Genomic DNA, 13,523 nt, shown 5'->3' with positions numbered 1-13,523 from the left:
GTTCCAAAATGCAGACTCCTACAAGGAGTGAGGCGGGGAAAAAACATTGATTTACGTCCATGGTGCACCACTGTTAGTATCCTGAGCTCTGTATTTTAGTTAGTTTTAAAACAAACAAAACCCCCAAAATATAAATTGTATTACATATTTACTTCCTCAACACCAGAAAAGGATATGGATACTGCATCCATCAGCTGCAATTGCTGACTCTATGTTACATGAGCTCCAGAGCATTGCTAACTTCACTGGTGTGAATTACAATATCCAGTAGTAAATTCTCCCCAGTTCTAAACAAACACAGAAAGCTGCAAAGTCTTGCTGATGGAAATCTGGATGGCTGCAGCCTTAAGACCATTATTACTCTGAAAAAAAGTTCAGCAAATATATCCTGCAACCAAAGAACTACAAAGTAAAAGGTAGAGAGGATGCAGGAGAACAGAGATTTTTCCCACAAGGCTGATTCTAAATAAATGCTGCTCACATAAACAGTGTACTACTTCTAAACCAGATCTTTCCATTTTGAAGTTACAACATGAAAATTTCAGTACCAGATAACAGTTTATATATGAGAAACATTTGATTTATATTGTTAGTGTAGGTTCCCCTCACACTTACTTATTTATTTAGGCTAGGACCGAAATCTCTGATACAGCATGTTCCACAGGAAAAAAACAAACAAACTTTCCCACAAAATTTTCTGCAAGGAGTGTATTTAAGTAGGAGAGATCACAGAAGGCAGGACAAAAATGATTGACCAATTCACAGCAAGTGTAAAGAAGAGAAGACTTAAGCAAGTAATTTTACTTTCACTGCAAGAGAATAGGAATGTGCTCAGAGTCAGTGACTGCATCTCCAAGAGTAAAGTCTAAGCTTATCAATCTTTTAAAGATCTGATGCTGACCAAATGACATGCTTCTTATAAATGATTCATGTAAAAAGCAAAAAAGAAAAAAAAAGAACAAGAAAAGCAAAAGTTAAAAAAAAAGGAAAAAAGGAAAGCAAAGTTAAGTCTTGTTATCATCAGATAAAATCTTAGTACTTGGATGTTGGAGGACTGATTGCACCCAAACTACTTGTGTCGCATCACAGAAGTCAAACTCCTAGAGGATGCAGTCAGATCATATAAGAATCTACATTTCAGTGTTAAAAGAACTTTTAGCTTCAGTTAGGACAAACAGGCTTTGAATTTAGAGCTAATACAGTAATGGTGACTTCTACTTAAACACATAATTCAAAGCAAAGCTCAGTTGGGAGCTGAAGGCTTAAGAATACAAGCTAATATTTCTTGTTTTTAAAGTCATGATTTAGCTTTCACTAGATAAACCAGGAAGGAGCCAGTACTCCTTCTGTTTTGTTTCTCTTTCCCATCACGGTGAGTCACATAATGTGCTACAAATAGAGTTTACAAGGCTGTTAATATCAAGCCCACCCATGAACCCAAACGCCTTTTTAATAATTAAATGAACATATAAACCTACTTAGAATCTTGTTAACATAGTTAACATACATTTATATGCCCCACATACTGTCAAAGACAAGAACAAAGATGGTTATGAGGAAAGACATGAAAAAGAGCAAGTGACACATAACAGGAAAAAAATTCAGAAGCGGGCAAGCATGGATAAGAATTTAACTATCACAGTAAGTTTTAGAGTGCCCATTTTTACATGGAACTCTGGACTGGAGACAAGCAACTCTAGTATAATTTGCATCATGGGGCCCTCAGAATGGAAAATGTCTCATTCATTCTTGTTTCTAAAAACAAACTTTGAAAAACCTCAATGCTTATATTATCTATACACAGCATACTTGCATGAGGAGCCTGTAAGGAATTCTCTGGGGTGGGGATAAGGAGGAGGGAAGGGAAGAAGAGACATTAACAAGGATTGGAGACAGGAGGAAAGTCATCCGCAGTAGTCAAATGGAACAAGCCTAAGGTAACAATCTTCTACACAAATATACCCCACATAATGTAACCACAGAAAAAAAAATCTGCAATAAAGTATTTAAATACAACATATTTACTATGGATTTTCATCTATGTAATTTGTTTATTTTTAAGACAAAAAGAATGCCCTGTACTACCTTTCATTTTTCTTCCTTCTTTTAAAAACACTGGTACTAGCATTTAATAATGGGTAACACGAAGAAACTTACCTCAAAATACAGTGGGCTGTATAAAACCTTCTCATTCTATTTTTGGGCAGTGCCAGAACCCCTGAGCCTACCCAATAATAATTCCAGTAGAATACAAACATTTTATGGATAACGTGTTTCAGCTTTGTTTTCTCCAGCAGTAAAACTTGTTTTCTAGTACTTTAAACAAAGTAAAAACATCCAGAATATAAAAGTCTGTAGTGTAAATTCAATAGAATTTACAATGCACTCTCTACTGTTGATGGTAGTAACTAAGGCTTCTTCCATACTGTGTCACAATAAATAATTTAAAACGAGTTCCTATTTTTTCCCAGCTACACACACAGACTATTAATGTATAGAGGGGATAAGTACAGTGCCTGACCTTTTATTATTAAATATTTTCACTGAAGAGCAGTGAACCTTAAATCAATACTCCCCTGTTCAATAGCCACCCATAAATGCCTAAAGGTTTTAATTGCACTGTATCAGAAGAGTCAGGAGATTCAAGCTGACCTCTGGCACATCTTGGGTACACATTCCACGGATGTTGGTGAGGAACGATGGGCAGGTTAATTGCTTGGGTTTTCTACTGACTGTGTGACCAGGCACTACCTGAGTCCCAATCCCTAGCACGCCCTTTTGCTGAAGTCACAGCTGCTTATCAGATGGAAACCTGGGCATGCTCATTCCCTCCTGTTTGCCAAGGAGGAAAACACAGGAATGCAGGCAGGAAGGAGACACAATGTGCTCCAACAGGCACACTGAGAAACCTGGTCTGCTGGGAGCCCTGCTGAGCACACCGTCCCTGTAGTCCACAGCACAGGCCATGGCTGCAGCCACGGGAGAGTCCTGCACGCACTGTAAAACTCACAGCAACCATACACACACTCCCTGCACAGTTCAGCCTCTCTTGTTTACAGAGCAGGGGTAGCAAAATGCTAATAAGCAAGATTTACTACTCCCCTAACTTTTAGCACTATTCAAGATTAATGGATAGAACGTGTCTGTCCAAGGGCAACAGAGAGAGCAACTGAATATTGCTGTTCACCACCAGTATTCTGTTCATCAGAATTGGATGACTAAACCACATAGTTCTCAACCAAAGTGTCTTTCAGGACAGCTCTTTTGCGAGGTATTTCTGAGAATTTCTAGTGGAACCAGAACAAAATCAGTTTGTTTTAGTTTTTGTCTCTCCAATGATAAAATCTGCCAAAGGAATATTAATATATAAAGTCAACTTTGAAACTTCACTAGATAAAGACATGGGTACTTTAACCATACACAACCTTACCCTCAGTGAGCAGAATCTGGCCTGAGGATGTTTACAACTGTCCCAAGTCAACTGGAATTCTAAAAATGCAGACTGGCCTCCAGAAAATCTAGATCTAAACCAAGCTGTAATTAGAATGCTATCACTTTATCCGGAGTGTATCTGAAAAGACTTTTTAGAGTATGGATCTACTACAAAAGTTACTCCACTCTTCCAATACCTGGCTGGTTTTGTCCTCCTAAGGAGGTCATCAGGTCTGTTAGAATCCTTAAGTCGGCTTCCCACCACCTTCATTTTCTTTTCAAAGAATAACAGCAGCACTGTATCTTGAACAATGCACATGCATTGACAATTTTCCTTTCGGTAATGCACTCTAAGATTTGCTTGCTGAAGAGACAGTTTTTCACTGGGGTGGCATTAGGCAGGATGGGTTAATATGATTAAATATGACATGTTTAGTGAATATGACACCAGGTCCCATTCTCCCATCCCAGACTGATGTAGCTCTGCAGATTCCTCTATTATTATAGAGTGCACACACTGCTCTGATAGTGGACATATTACAAAACTGAACTCCTGACTAAAAGCTTTTGCAGCTTTACTCAACAACACACCTGAAACAATATAAAAGAATTAAGGTATTTTCTGGGCCATCACATACCTCTGCCTATCTGCTGCTAAGACCATGTCAGGTTTCTCACACACAAATCATCTACAAATCTTGAGGGATTTGAGGATTCCTATTAAATTAGAGCAAAAGATAACACTCAGTTTTGTCAGCCAACGAGCTACATATTTTAAACTCCTTTCTCCTCTCATTTAAGGATAGTAGCTTGGCAGATGAGATACATCATTAAATATCATAGCTTCCAGATCAGATCTGGAGACTGAACAGGCTATTGCCTGTCTAGAACACATTGTTCCCAGTAATTTGGCAGAGGTGCTCCCAGTAACCTGGCAGGGGGGAATTTCTATATGGCAATGTAAACCACCACAAAACAAATTTGGCATCTTTTAATTCATTTTCCATTGAGGATCTTGATACAGATTCTGTTGTGCACATTGCTATTACAGCCTACATGCATCAAATAAATACACTATGTAAATCTCACCTCAAATTTATCCATAACAAATCACACTTTTTGGGTTTTATGCAGAAATTACCAACTTAGTGAGAGGGAGCAAAGCACCCTATTTATTTAGTCTTGACCTTAGCAAGACTTTCAGTGGAATCACAGATTCAGGAATTGCATGGGACCTCTGCAGGTCACCTTGTCCAAATCCTCTCCTTAAGCAGGGCCACCTACAACCAGCTGCCCAGGACTGTGTTCAAACAGCTTATGAGTGCCTCCAAGGATGCTCCCTGAGCAGCCTATCCCAGTGTCTAGTCAACCTAATGGTGTCTTTGCAAACAAGATGGGAATATGGATTAGAGGAATAGACTACAGTAAGATCAGAAGCTGACTGGACTGAGCAACTGGTGGTTCAAGAGACAGCAAATCATTAGCAGCATTCCTCAAGGGTCACTACTGGGGCTGATGCTGTTTAATATCTTCATCAGGGCCAGGGCTGCCATTCAGGGGGCCCCTGGTAAGCTGAAGGAATTTCTTGACAGCAAACTCATGGAGTTTGGCCAAGATAAATGCAGAATCCTGCACCTGGAACAAAAGAACCCCATGTTTGGATTACCAACTCAAGAAAATAACCTCATGCAGGTACAGACTGCAGACTGGCTGGGCTGCAGCTGTGCAGCCTATGGGCTGCAAGGTGGTTCAGGTACCCAAAGAGTCTGTAGAACCTCCACCCTTGCAGATATTCAGAAGTAGAGTGGAGAGGGCCCTGAGCATCATAATTAACTTTCAAGTGAGCCTGGCTTTAAACAGGAGCTCAGACTAGATAGCCTCCAGACCTAAATGACTTTATGATCTGCCTGAAGCAGGTGAGGCTTCTGACATGAAGAGGGTTTAGAGACTTCTCCTGAATACATGCAATCACTTTCTGAAGTGGTAATACATAGGATCCTATCACTCTCTACAGCTGGGCTTTTAAGAGTGGATTTTCATATCCTTGCAGAGCTCTGGGTCTACACACACTGACCAAAAGTCAGGCCTTTACTTCACATTCTTCATAATCCAAGTCTAGATGGCAGTATAAAATATTCAGTTATTAGATAAAATTGGAGTAAAACATAGATTAACAAATAACATGGGAACAATAGCCATTCATGATAATAACAAAAAAATGTCTGTTGGATTTAGAGGTGTTACTTTGATCGATGGGATATTGTATTCATCATCAAGAATTTTCATATCAGGAATATCAATTTACTATATAACATTGATCTCAGTTTTATAGTACTTTAATTTCTGTTTCTCACTATCAAGAAGTACATGTTGCTATCATGGTTTAGTTAATTGGCAGGAAGACAACACTAGGAAACCCATACAAGCGTCGGCACGCTCAGTCCTGCTCATGTCAGCTTAGCTGAGAATAGAGGAACAGAACTTCAACCCATGGACCAGAACTGAAACTTAATTTTCACCAAAATTATATAACCACTTCTGACATAAAACTTTATATTAGTACAAGGAAAAAAAAACCAAATTAGACTCTAATTCAATACTGCTCCCTACCATATTCCAGGCGACTCTGAAGGCTCATTTCTCAACAAAGATAGGAATCTCCTAACATTTAGAGAAAACTGAAAGAATAGAGGAGCACTAAACATTTTTCACTGACATTCTGCTTTACGTGACACTGAGAATAACAGCAAGGAGAGCCCACACAGTTCTCTTAGAGTTTGGCAAAGCAAAAGGCAATATATCAAAATCCGAATGATGCGCATTACTCAATCACCATCAAGAGATGATGCTTTTCCGGTTTTCATGCTGATGGAACTCAGACAAGTTGAACACCTCATGTTATCAGTTTTCAGGTATCTAGATATGTAAAAGCCAAAGTTTCAATCTCTCAGGTTGGATGAAAGGTTTTTGCCTACCTGCACAAAGATAGGCCACTGAGTTGCTGGCATAAAAGTCATAATCTAGTCCTATCATCAGAACACTAGCTCAGTTCTCTAAAGGTATGAAAATGAGGATGTGGATAATTGCTAGTTTGTACTGGAGGGAACTGTCCTTACAGGAACTAGCCTCTTGAATGGATGAATAATATAATCCAATCTAATTGTGCCTTTGATGAAACCAAAACCAACACAGTATAAATAACGTTAAGATTCCTTGTCTGCTTTGAGATAGATGGTAAAACAAGGGAGAAGGCATGAAAATGTCTTCATGATCATTTACCAAGGAGAATACAGATTTTTATTTTTTGAAACACAAGCATGGATTTAATAATAGATGCTACAAATGCTTCCAGTGGTACAAAATGGAATTAGAGGAACAGATGATTTTTCTAAAGAGTGGATTTTCTGTGTAGTTTTATAGCTCTTCTCAGAGTGATTTAGTTTCTTGAATTCAAGTTTAATAAAGCAGTTTGGGGGGCTTTTTAGTGGTTCTTTGGGGTTTCCTTGTGTTTTTGGTTTTTTTTTTTTTGGTTTTTTTTTTTGCTTAAACAGGCGTACAATAAAGTCTACATGCTAATAAACACTAATCTTCTAAATATCTTCTAAAAACTTAGCCACTCCCCCCCAAATTTATAGTAAAAAAGTACCAATCATAGAGAGATGAATTAAAACATTTATATAAGGTCAGAAAGGTGATTATTGATTTCAGTACATTTTCCTGTGAGGTTCGAGACCGAAATCCTATTCTTCATCTACAGCACAGGACCTTGTATCAGAAGGTATTTTTAACACAACCACAAGATAGAAAACACACGTCTTTAATTACAGTCCCACCCAGAACGGACACTTGGCAAAGGGGTCCCACATATTCTACGCTCCATAGAGACGGCCCTCTTTCTGAAATTGCCACTCAGGACGTTTCCAACTCTCAGAAACATAAGTGTTGGGAGAACTTTTACTCTGATGACACGTACGATGCTTCAGCCAGAGTGTGTTATTCACGCTTAAGCAAGAGGAAGACGAAACTTCACAGAGGTTTGTTAGAGCAGCCCCGCCGCCAGCAAGCGCCCACGAAACGCCACCTTTACCCACACCTGCCGCGATTTAATTAGAACAAAAAGCCTTCTCTCCCCTCGTCCCTCCGCCCTTACCTTCCACCGATCGCCCGATGCTGTGCAAGTGGGTGAGGGAGGGGTTGGCGGCATGAACCCCCTTCAGGTACGCCTCCAGCTCCTCCGTGTGGTGGTACTTGAAGTCCAGCGCGGCCGCCGCAGGAACCAGGCAGAGGATGAAGATGCCCACCACGTCCTAGAAAGAAACAGATGAAGCTCCATCCGCGGGCTCGCCGCCGTGCTGCTGGCAGCGGCCAGCCCTCGGAGATGCCTCCCTCTCTCCCTCCCTGTCCCGCTGGCCGTCTCCCGCCCCGCCGGGAGCAGGTGCCGCCGCCCTACCCCGGCCGCCGCCCGCATGCTGATGCTGATGCTGCCGCGGCCGCTCCGCCACTGCCGCCCCGGGCCGGGCGGGGACCGCCATCCCCCGCCCGCCACGCCCTGCCCCTGACTGACGCGGCCTGCGGCCACTCAGCTCCCCCGGCCCGCCCAGGGGTCGGGGCCCCGCGGGGACACCCCTCCCCTTGTCCCTTGTCCCCTCCTCCTCCCGCCCCGCCGGAGGTTCTCACCTGCGGGGCGCGGCTCCCGAGCGGCCCGGCCCTCAGCGCTGCCTTCTTCTCATCGCCACGGCTGGTTTCCCCTCGGTTTTCTTACAGGAGCGGGGGAGAGGTGTCTGTAGGGATTAAAAAACCCCAAACAACAAACCGGGGAGGGGTGCAAACGCTCACGTTTTGACTCTCGGTGTTATTTCGATTCACGAGAAGGGTTGTTAAATAAAACCGAGCTCCTCCTCAGCACCTGTGTGGTCCTGGCGTGTGATCAGGACGGCAGCACCTGGGGCACAGAGACAAAGCCTGCTACATGAGCACTGAGAGAATTTATCTGCAAATCCAACAAAATCTCTACCTAGTGCTATTTTTTGCTTTGGCTTGTTTTGTTTAGAGATGAGTTTTTAATAGGCTCGTATTTGCTTACTAAAATAATTCTGTCTACACGATTAAGTGCTTTTCTTGGTTCCAACCACATTTTCTTGCACTAACCACATTGCCTTGGGGATATCTTGGTCTTGGGATTCACCACAAAGACTTTTTCATCACCTTTTGTTGTCTTGAAGATTGAAAAGAATTAAGAGAAAGAAAGTTAAGCTGGCTTCCAGCAACAAAAATTAGGATAGTGTCTGCATTTATTTTAAAATGTGAATGTGGATACAGCTGAGTATTAGAAAACAGCTGCTTGTAAATTCTGTATAATTTTACTGAGAAAAAAGTTATAACCACCGGTGGGATTTCATCTGCTTTCTTCTGAAATTTACTATGCTGGTCAATGTCAGAAAAGGATGTTAAAGCAAATGAACCTATAAGCTGATCCTAAATAACAAGTCCTGTGCTCTAAATAGAAGACACTATATTTAACAAAAGTTCTTGTTGAACAAAAACTGTTAAATTTAAAAATGCCTTTTTTTTTTTTAAGAAAAAAATGTTGAAACAATATTTTAATGCAACTATCTGTAGTATCCCAATGTACCAGCAGCATATATATCTAAAAATGCATGATGTCCACATCCAGACCACACTTCTGTATCATATATGGCATACAACAAGGAGTGTATGCAAATTATGAGGCTACTTGATTAAAAGAGATATGTAATATTATATTTCTGTTGAACAGGATCCCTTCCACTATGGTATCCTGGGGGAGGGGACAGACCCAGAGCTTTTCTCCAATACACTAACTCCACCTTATTTGAACTCTTATAATTTAACAAGACCTTCTCTCTCTTATTCACAAAACAAAACTATTGTGAGACTTATATATGAATGTCTTTTACGTTCTGTAAAAAAAAATTAAAAGTTGATAGTTGATTTTGGTTATAGTTACCTTCTATGTCAAATGGGAGAGAAACTGTGGGGTTACACCGTAAACATGTCACCAGAGAAGCAGAAGGGAGAAGTCAAGTATGTGAGCTTCATATCTGAATTTATTTGGGTACAATATACATATTTATAGGCTACTTGAAAGATGATCTGGACACACCACTTGAGTAAGCAGGGAAGAAAATACACTCAGGTGGTAATCCCACATAAACATACCTGGAAACCTTCCCAAGGTAATCACATGAAATCAGAGAACTCTGATTTCAAGACAGACTAGGATGCTGGCAACACTGTAAAAATTGCAAGGGGTGTAAAAACTTAATGAAATAACTAAAGTCACCTTTGACACTGGGTAATCACACAGCGTTATCTCATCTGGAAATTACACCACCCTCTAATGTAGCCAGCACAGTCATGGTTAAATGAGAGTATTACTGCATATAGGAGTCTTCAAAATGATAGATTGTTTCTGTGCCAGGTACCTGCAAGTTATGACAAGCCAACCTGTTTGGCAATATTTGAGTTACATGTGACAGAATTAAAAAACATTTCCCCCCCACCCCCCTCCCCAGCCTGCACAAAATTCAGAGATAAATTTGAATTGATTTTCACAAGGTCAGTTTAAACCAGCCTGGGCTATTAATATTCTGTCTAAACTAAAGTTGTGGGTAAGTTGAGGTAAATTTGAATTTGATTTCATTCAAATCCTGAATGAAACTAAACTAGCAGTAAATCTCCCGTTAGCATCAGTAGCTCAAAATCAAAAACTGATTGCAGTGGTTCTCACACTGCAGTGGGCAGTGACCCTTATGAAGAAGTGGCATACACAGAGAAGCCAGCTCCTCTTGCTGTAAGAAGCATTATTCTCCTCTCGATGTCATTCCGGATATGCCATTCAAAAGTATTCAACTGGTAATTGTTTAGGTTAGCACTTGAGCGTGGTATCTGTGGAGAAAAACCCGAAAGTCTATGTGAGCTCAGCAGCCGGGATGTCAGCAGGGAGCTGGCAGGGGCTCAGCGATGCTGAGAGCAGCGGCGTTGCCCTCTAGTGCCAGCCACAGAAATTCCTGCCACAAGCAACAGGTACGAACAGCTCTTCACGCAATACAAGGAGCCATCCTAAGGCTGACGCTTCACAGACACAGTTGAGATAGGCAACGGCAGCAAAAGGACCTTCTGGAAAAATCTGTGGCTTTGGAGAGCCTTGGAATTTGAAATCCTAATCAGTATTTTGTCATCTTTCATGCAGGATTCCTGCACTTTCCAAAGATCAGTAAGAAAAAATAGGTGCACCACATTATAACTGAAGTGTCAAAATATTTTCAGCTAGGAATTCAAAGAGGTCACTAACAAATATTAAGTTTTTAAGAATCACCACTGCTATTGAAACTCTCATCTGAAATCACATCCTAAGCATACAGCTACACGTTCTTTACATTGATGTAACATTAAGGACCTGACAATCAGATTTCTCTGGGGGAAAATCACAAGATAAAGGCTTTCTCAAGTGAGATGGACCAGGCAAGTGAGCTTAGTACAACTGATGACACAGACACATGAACTTGATAGGACAGCACAGTCCTGGGTTAGCATAAACCCAGATACGAATCACCTGAAAAACATCAGTGAAGTCATTCTGGTGTATAATATCTGCACTGATGAGTTAACAGGCTGATATTACTATGGCAAAAGATAGATTCCCTGCAAGAAAGAGCACTGAAGTATCAGAAATCTCTCAGACCTTCATGAACTGATTGGTTGTCTCTGCCACACTGATAGTTCACGGTTTATTTGGTTCATAAATCTCCTCCCCTCCATCCCAGCCTAAGAATTATCCCTGGAGAAGAAAGAGATGTCCTGCTGTGTCTGGTAATCTGCAATTAGAAAATGATCCCAAGGGGAACTATTAGCAGCTGGTACTGCTTAGAGCTGTCCAGACAAGCACTGATTCAACTGGAGAATCTGGAACCGCAACCAGCTGCTTGACAATCCTCTCACTCATCCCATCTTGCAAACAGCAAAATCTGCATACAGCAGAGAATTTGAGCTACTGGATGACAAGGTGTTGTCATGTGCTATGGTAGAACAGGTCAGTTCTGCTCCACACAGGGTCGAAAAATGGAAATATGATCTCATTCAAGACAAAGGTCTTGAGTGTTGCATCTTGGGTATTGTAATACAATTACAACATTTTTCAGCTTTATCTTTCTCCTCTTAAATTGGCTTAAACTTGCCCCTTCAACAATCCACACAGAATTAGATGTAATTTCAAAATAAATTATCCTTGGAATGGCAGAACCTAATTTTGCACCTGAGGCATTGCGTGTCCCTGGGCAGGTAAGAGCATGAGACTAAGGACAGGGAAAGCCAGAAAGGTTTGGTGGGAAGTTCAGTGGCCTGTGGACAGATGCATCTCAGGGAAGTAAACAAAAAGGAGGAAGGTGATGAATGTCCATAGAGGTCTTTAGGAGGTGAGAGTGGCCTGGAAGGTGGAAGGGTCATAGATACTGTGGTTGAGAAAAAGCAATTGAGAAGATTTGGCAGGTGAGTTCATACAGAAAAAGACAAAGAGTAGTCTTTTTGCTCACTAATATCTTGCTAATCAGGGTAACAAAATTTGAGGGATTTAAGATGTTGACACATCTTGTCAGGTCTGCTAATTTGTATATGAAATGCATTGCCGTTAATAGCATGGAACTTACAGAGCTTCTTCATAGCTGGTTTCTTGTTGATATTAAGCAATACTTTTGAGCAATCTGAAAATTATCCCAAGAACTGGACTCATTTCAGATTTAGCCATTTGGAAAATTTGTCAAGCTTTGAAATAGCATTTTGCCAATTACCTTCAAATCAAAATACATTTTAATTGACATTGTCAAGAACTATGCAACACTCTTACTCACCATGATGGCAAGTCTGTCTCCTAAAAACAAAATTCCTCCAGGCCTCTTAGCGTGCGTATCTGTTTCAAGTAAACAATGGTGCCATTTCTTGAACAGGAAATTAAGATCCTTTTTGGAAAATTTCATTGTGTAATAAAACAATCCTTTGTTTCTCTGCACTGATTTATACATAATGGGCCTCTACACAGACAACCAAGTAAACAGTGTGCACTGGACTCTCCTATAAGTGAAAAGTACATATTATGATGTTTTGCGCTAACCTTTTTTTTGGGAAAGAAATGAAAAGGGAGCTTTCCAGATAGACAATAGCTATGAATTTCCTGACTGGCAGTTTAGAAGTGAATGCTTAGTGGTACAAAGATGCCACTTGTTTGACCGCAGTGAAAGCAGATGACAAAACTTGGATTAATTTGTACTGGCTGTGGTTAGACTGGTTAGATTGTCATTTATTAAACCATATGGCTCTGTGTAGGCTCCATTCCTCTGAAGATACGGGTATGGTTTTGTAACCAGCTTAAAGTAACCTAAAACTGAGCTGTCCCTGAGAGAGGCTACCCTGCTGCCTCCCTTTTGACAGTGTGAGCACTTGAGCAGCTGTGTGGCCAGTTGGACTGAGGATCTGCTGCATCTGGAAGCTAACCCAAACACAGGCACACACCATCAAAAGAATCTCTGTTTTCACCTGGCTCAGCTCCCTAATCCTTACAGGCACTGGCCTTTGCTGAGGGAGCAGAACAGCCAGATAGCTCCTGGAGAGGGAGAGTGAACTGCTGGCTAAGGGGAGGCATATATGGGATGCCACAGGTCAGAAGAGAGTCTCTTTGGAGGAATAAGCTGAGCATGTAGAAGAGAGATGTTGCGCTCTGCCTCTCTTCTGGCAATGGCTTGTTCCCTAGAGCTACATGAAGTGCTGTTACTCTCCTCCCCCACTGATGATATGGGAATATCAATGCTGAATTTAACTATAGATTAATTAGTGTTGTCAAGCAGTCTTGTAACACCAATTAAACAGAAATTTGAGAAAGAGAACCCTCTTATAGATATGGAAACTTCTGCTACCCTTAGTCTGATACTGTTGCCTGTTTGGCTATAAAATGATGATAATATATGAATAGCTGCTCCATCCACGTGAGCCTTCCAAGACAACTGTCATGACACAAACCTTATTAAGGTTATCTTGATACAGCCAGTATTTATAAACACAAC

The 13,523-nt window shown here is 41.0% G+C and overlaps 1 protein-coding gene across 4 annotated transcripts in view; it reads right to left on the bottom strand.

The window, feature by feature from the left end:
* The window catches only part of CPM (carboxypeptidase M), a 29,030-nt gene extending 20,540 nt beyond the window's left edge, over window positions 1-8,490 (bottom strand). Inside the window, exons 1-2 of one of the 4 annotated variants that reach the window (XM_088054768.1) lie at window positions 8,110-8,490; window positions 7,583-7,739 (exon numbers count right to left, since the gene is read on the bottom strand). In XM_088054768.1, coding sequence (XP_087910894.1) covers window positions 7,583-7,636 — 54 coding nt within the window. In that variant the 5' untranslated portion in view covers window positions 7,637-7,739; window positions 8,110-8,490. Of the gene's footprint in view, window positions 1-7,582; window positions 7,830-7,882; window positions 7,963-8,109 lie in introns of those variants that run through there. The other 3 variants (XM_088054767.1, XM_014248904.2, XM_088054769.1) reach the window with 3 other exon arrangements.
* Window positions 8,491-13,523: the final 5,033 nt, after the last annotated feature.

The sequence above is a fragment of the Pseudopodoces humilis genome, chromosome 5 (genome assembly GCF_049639895.1).
Source record: "Pseudopodoces humilis isolate 2021_Gansu_Grassland_sample_001 chromosome 5, ASM4963989v1, whole genome shotgun sequence".
Taxonomy (NCBI): domain Eukaryota; kingdom Metazoa; phylum Chordata; class Aves; order Passeriformes; family Paridae; genus Pseudopodoces; species Pseudopodoces humilis.
This window is presented reverse-complemented; position numbering and strand designations above follow the sequence as displayed.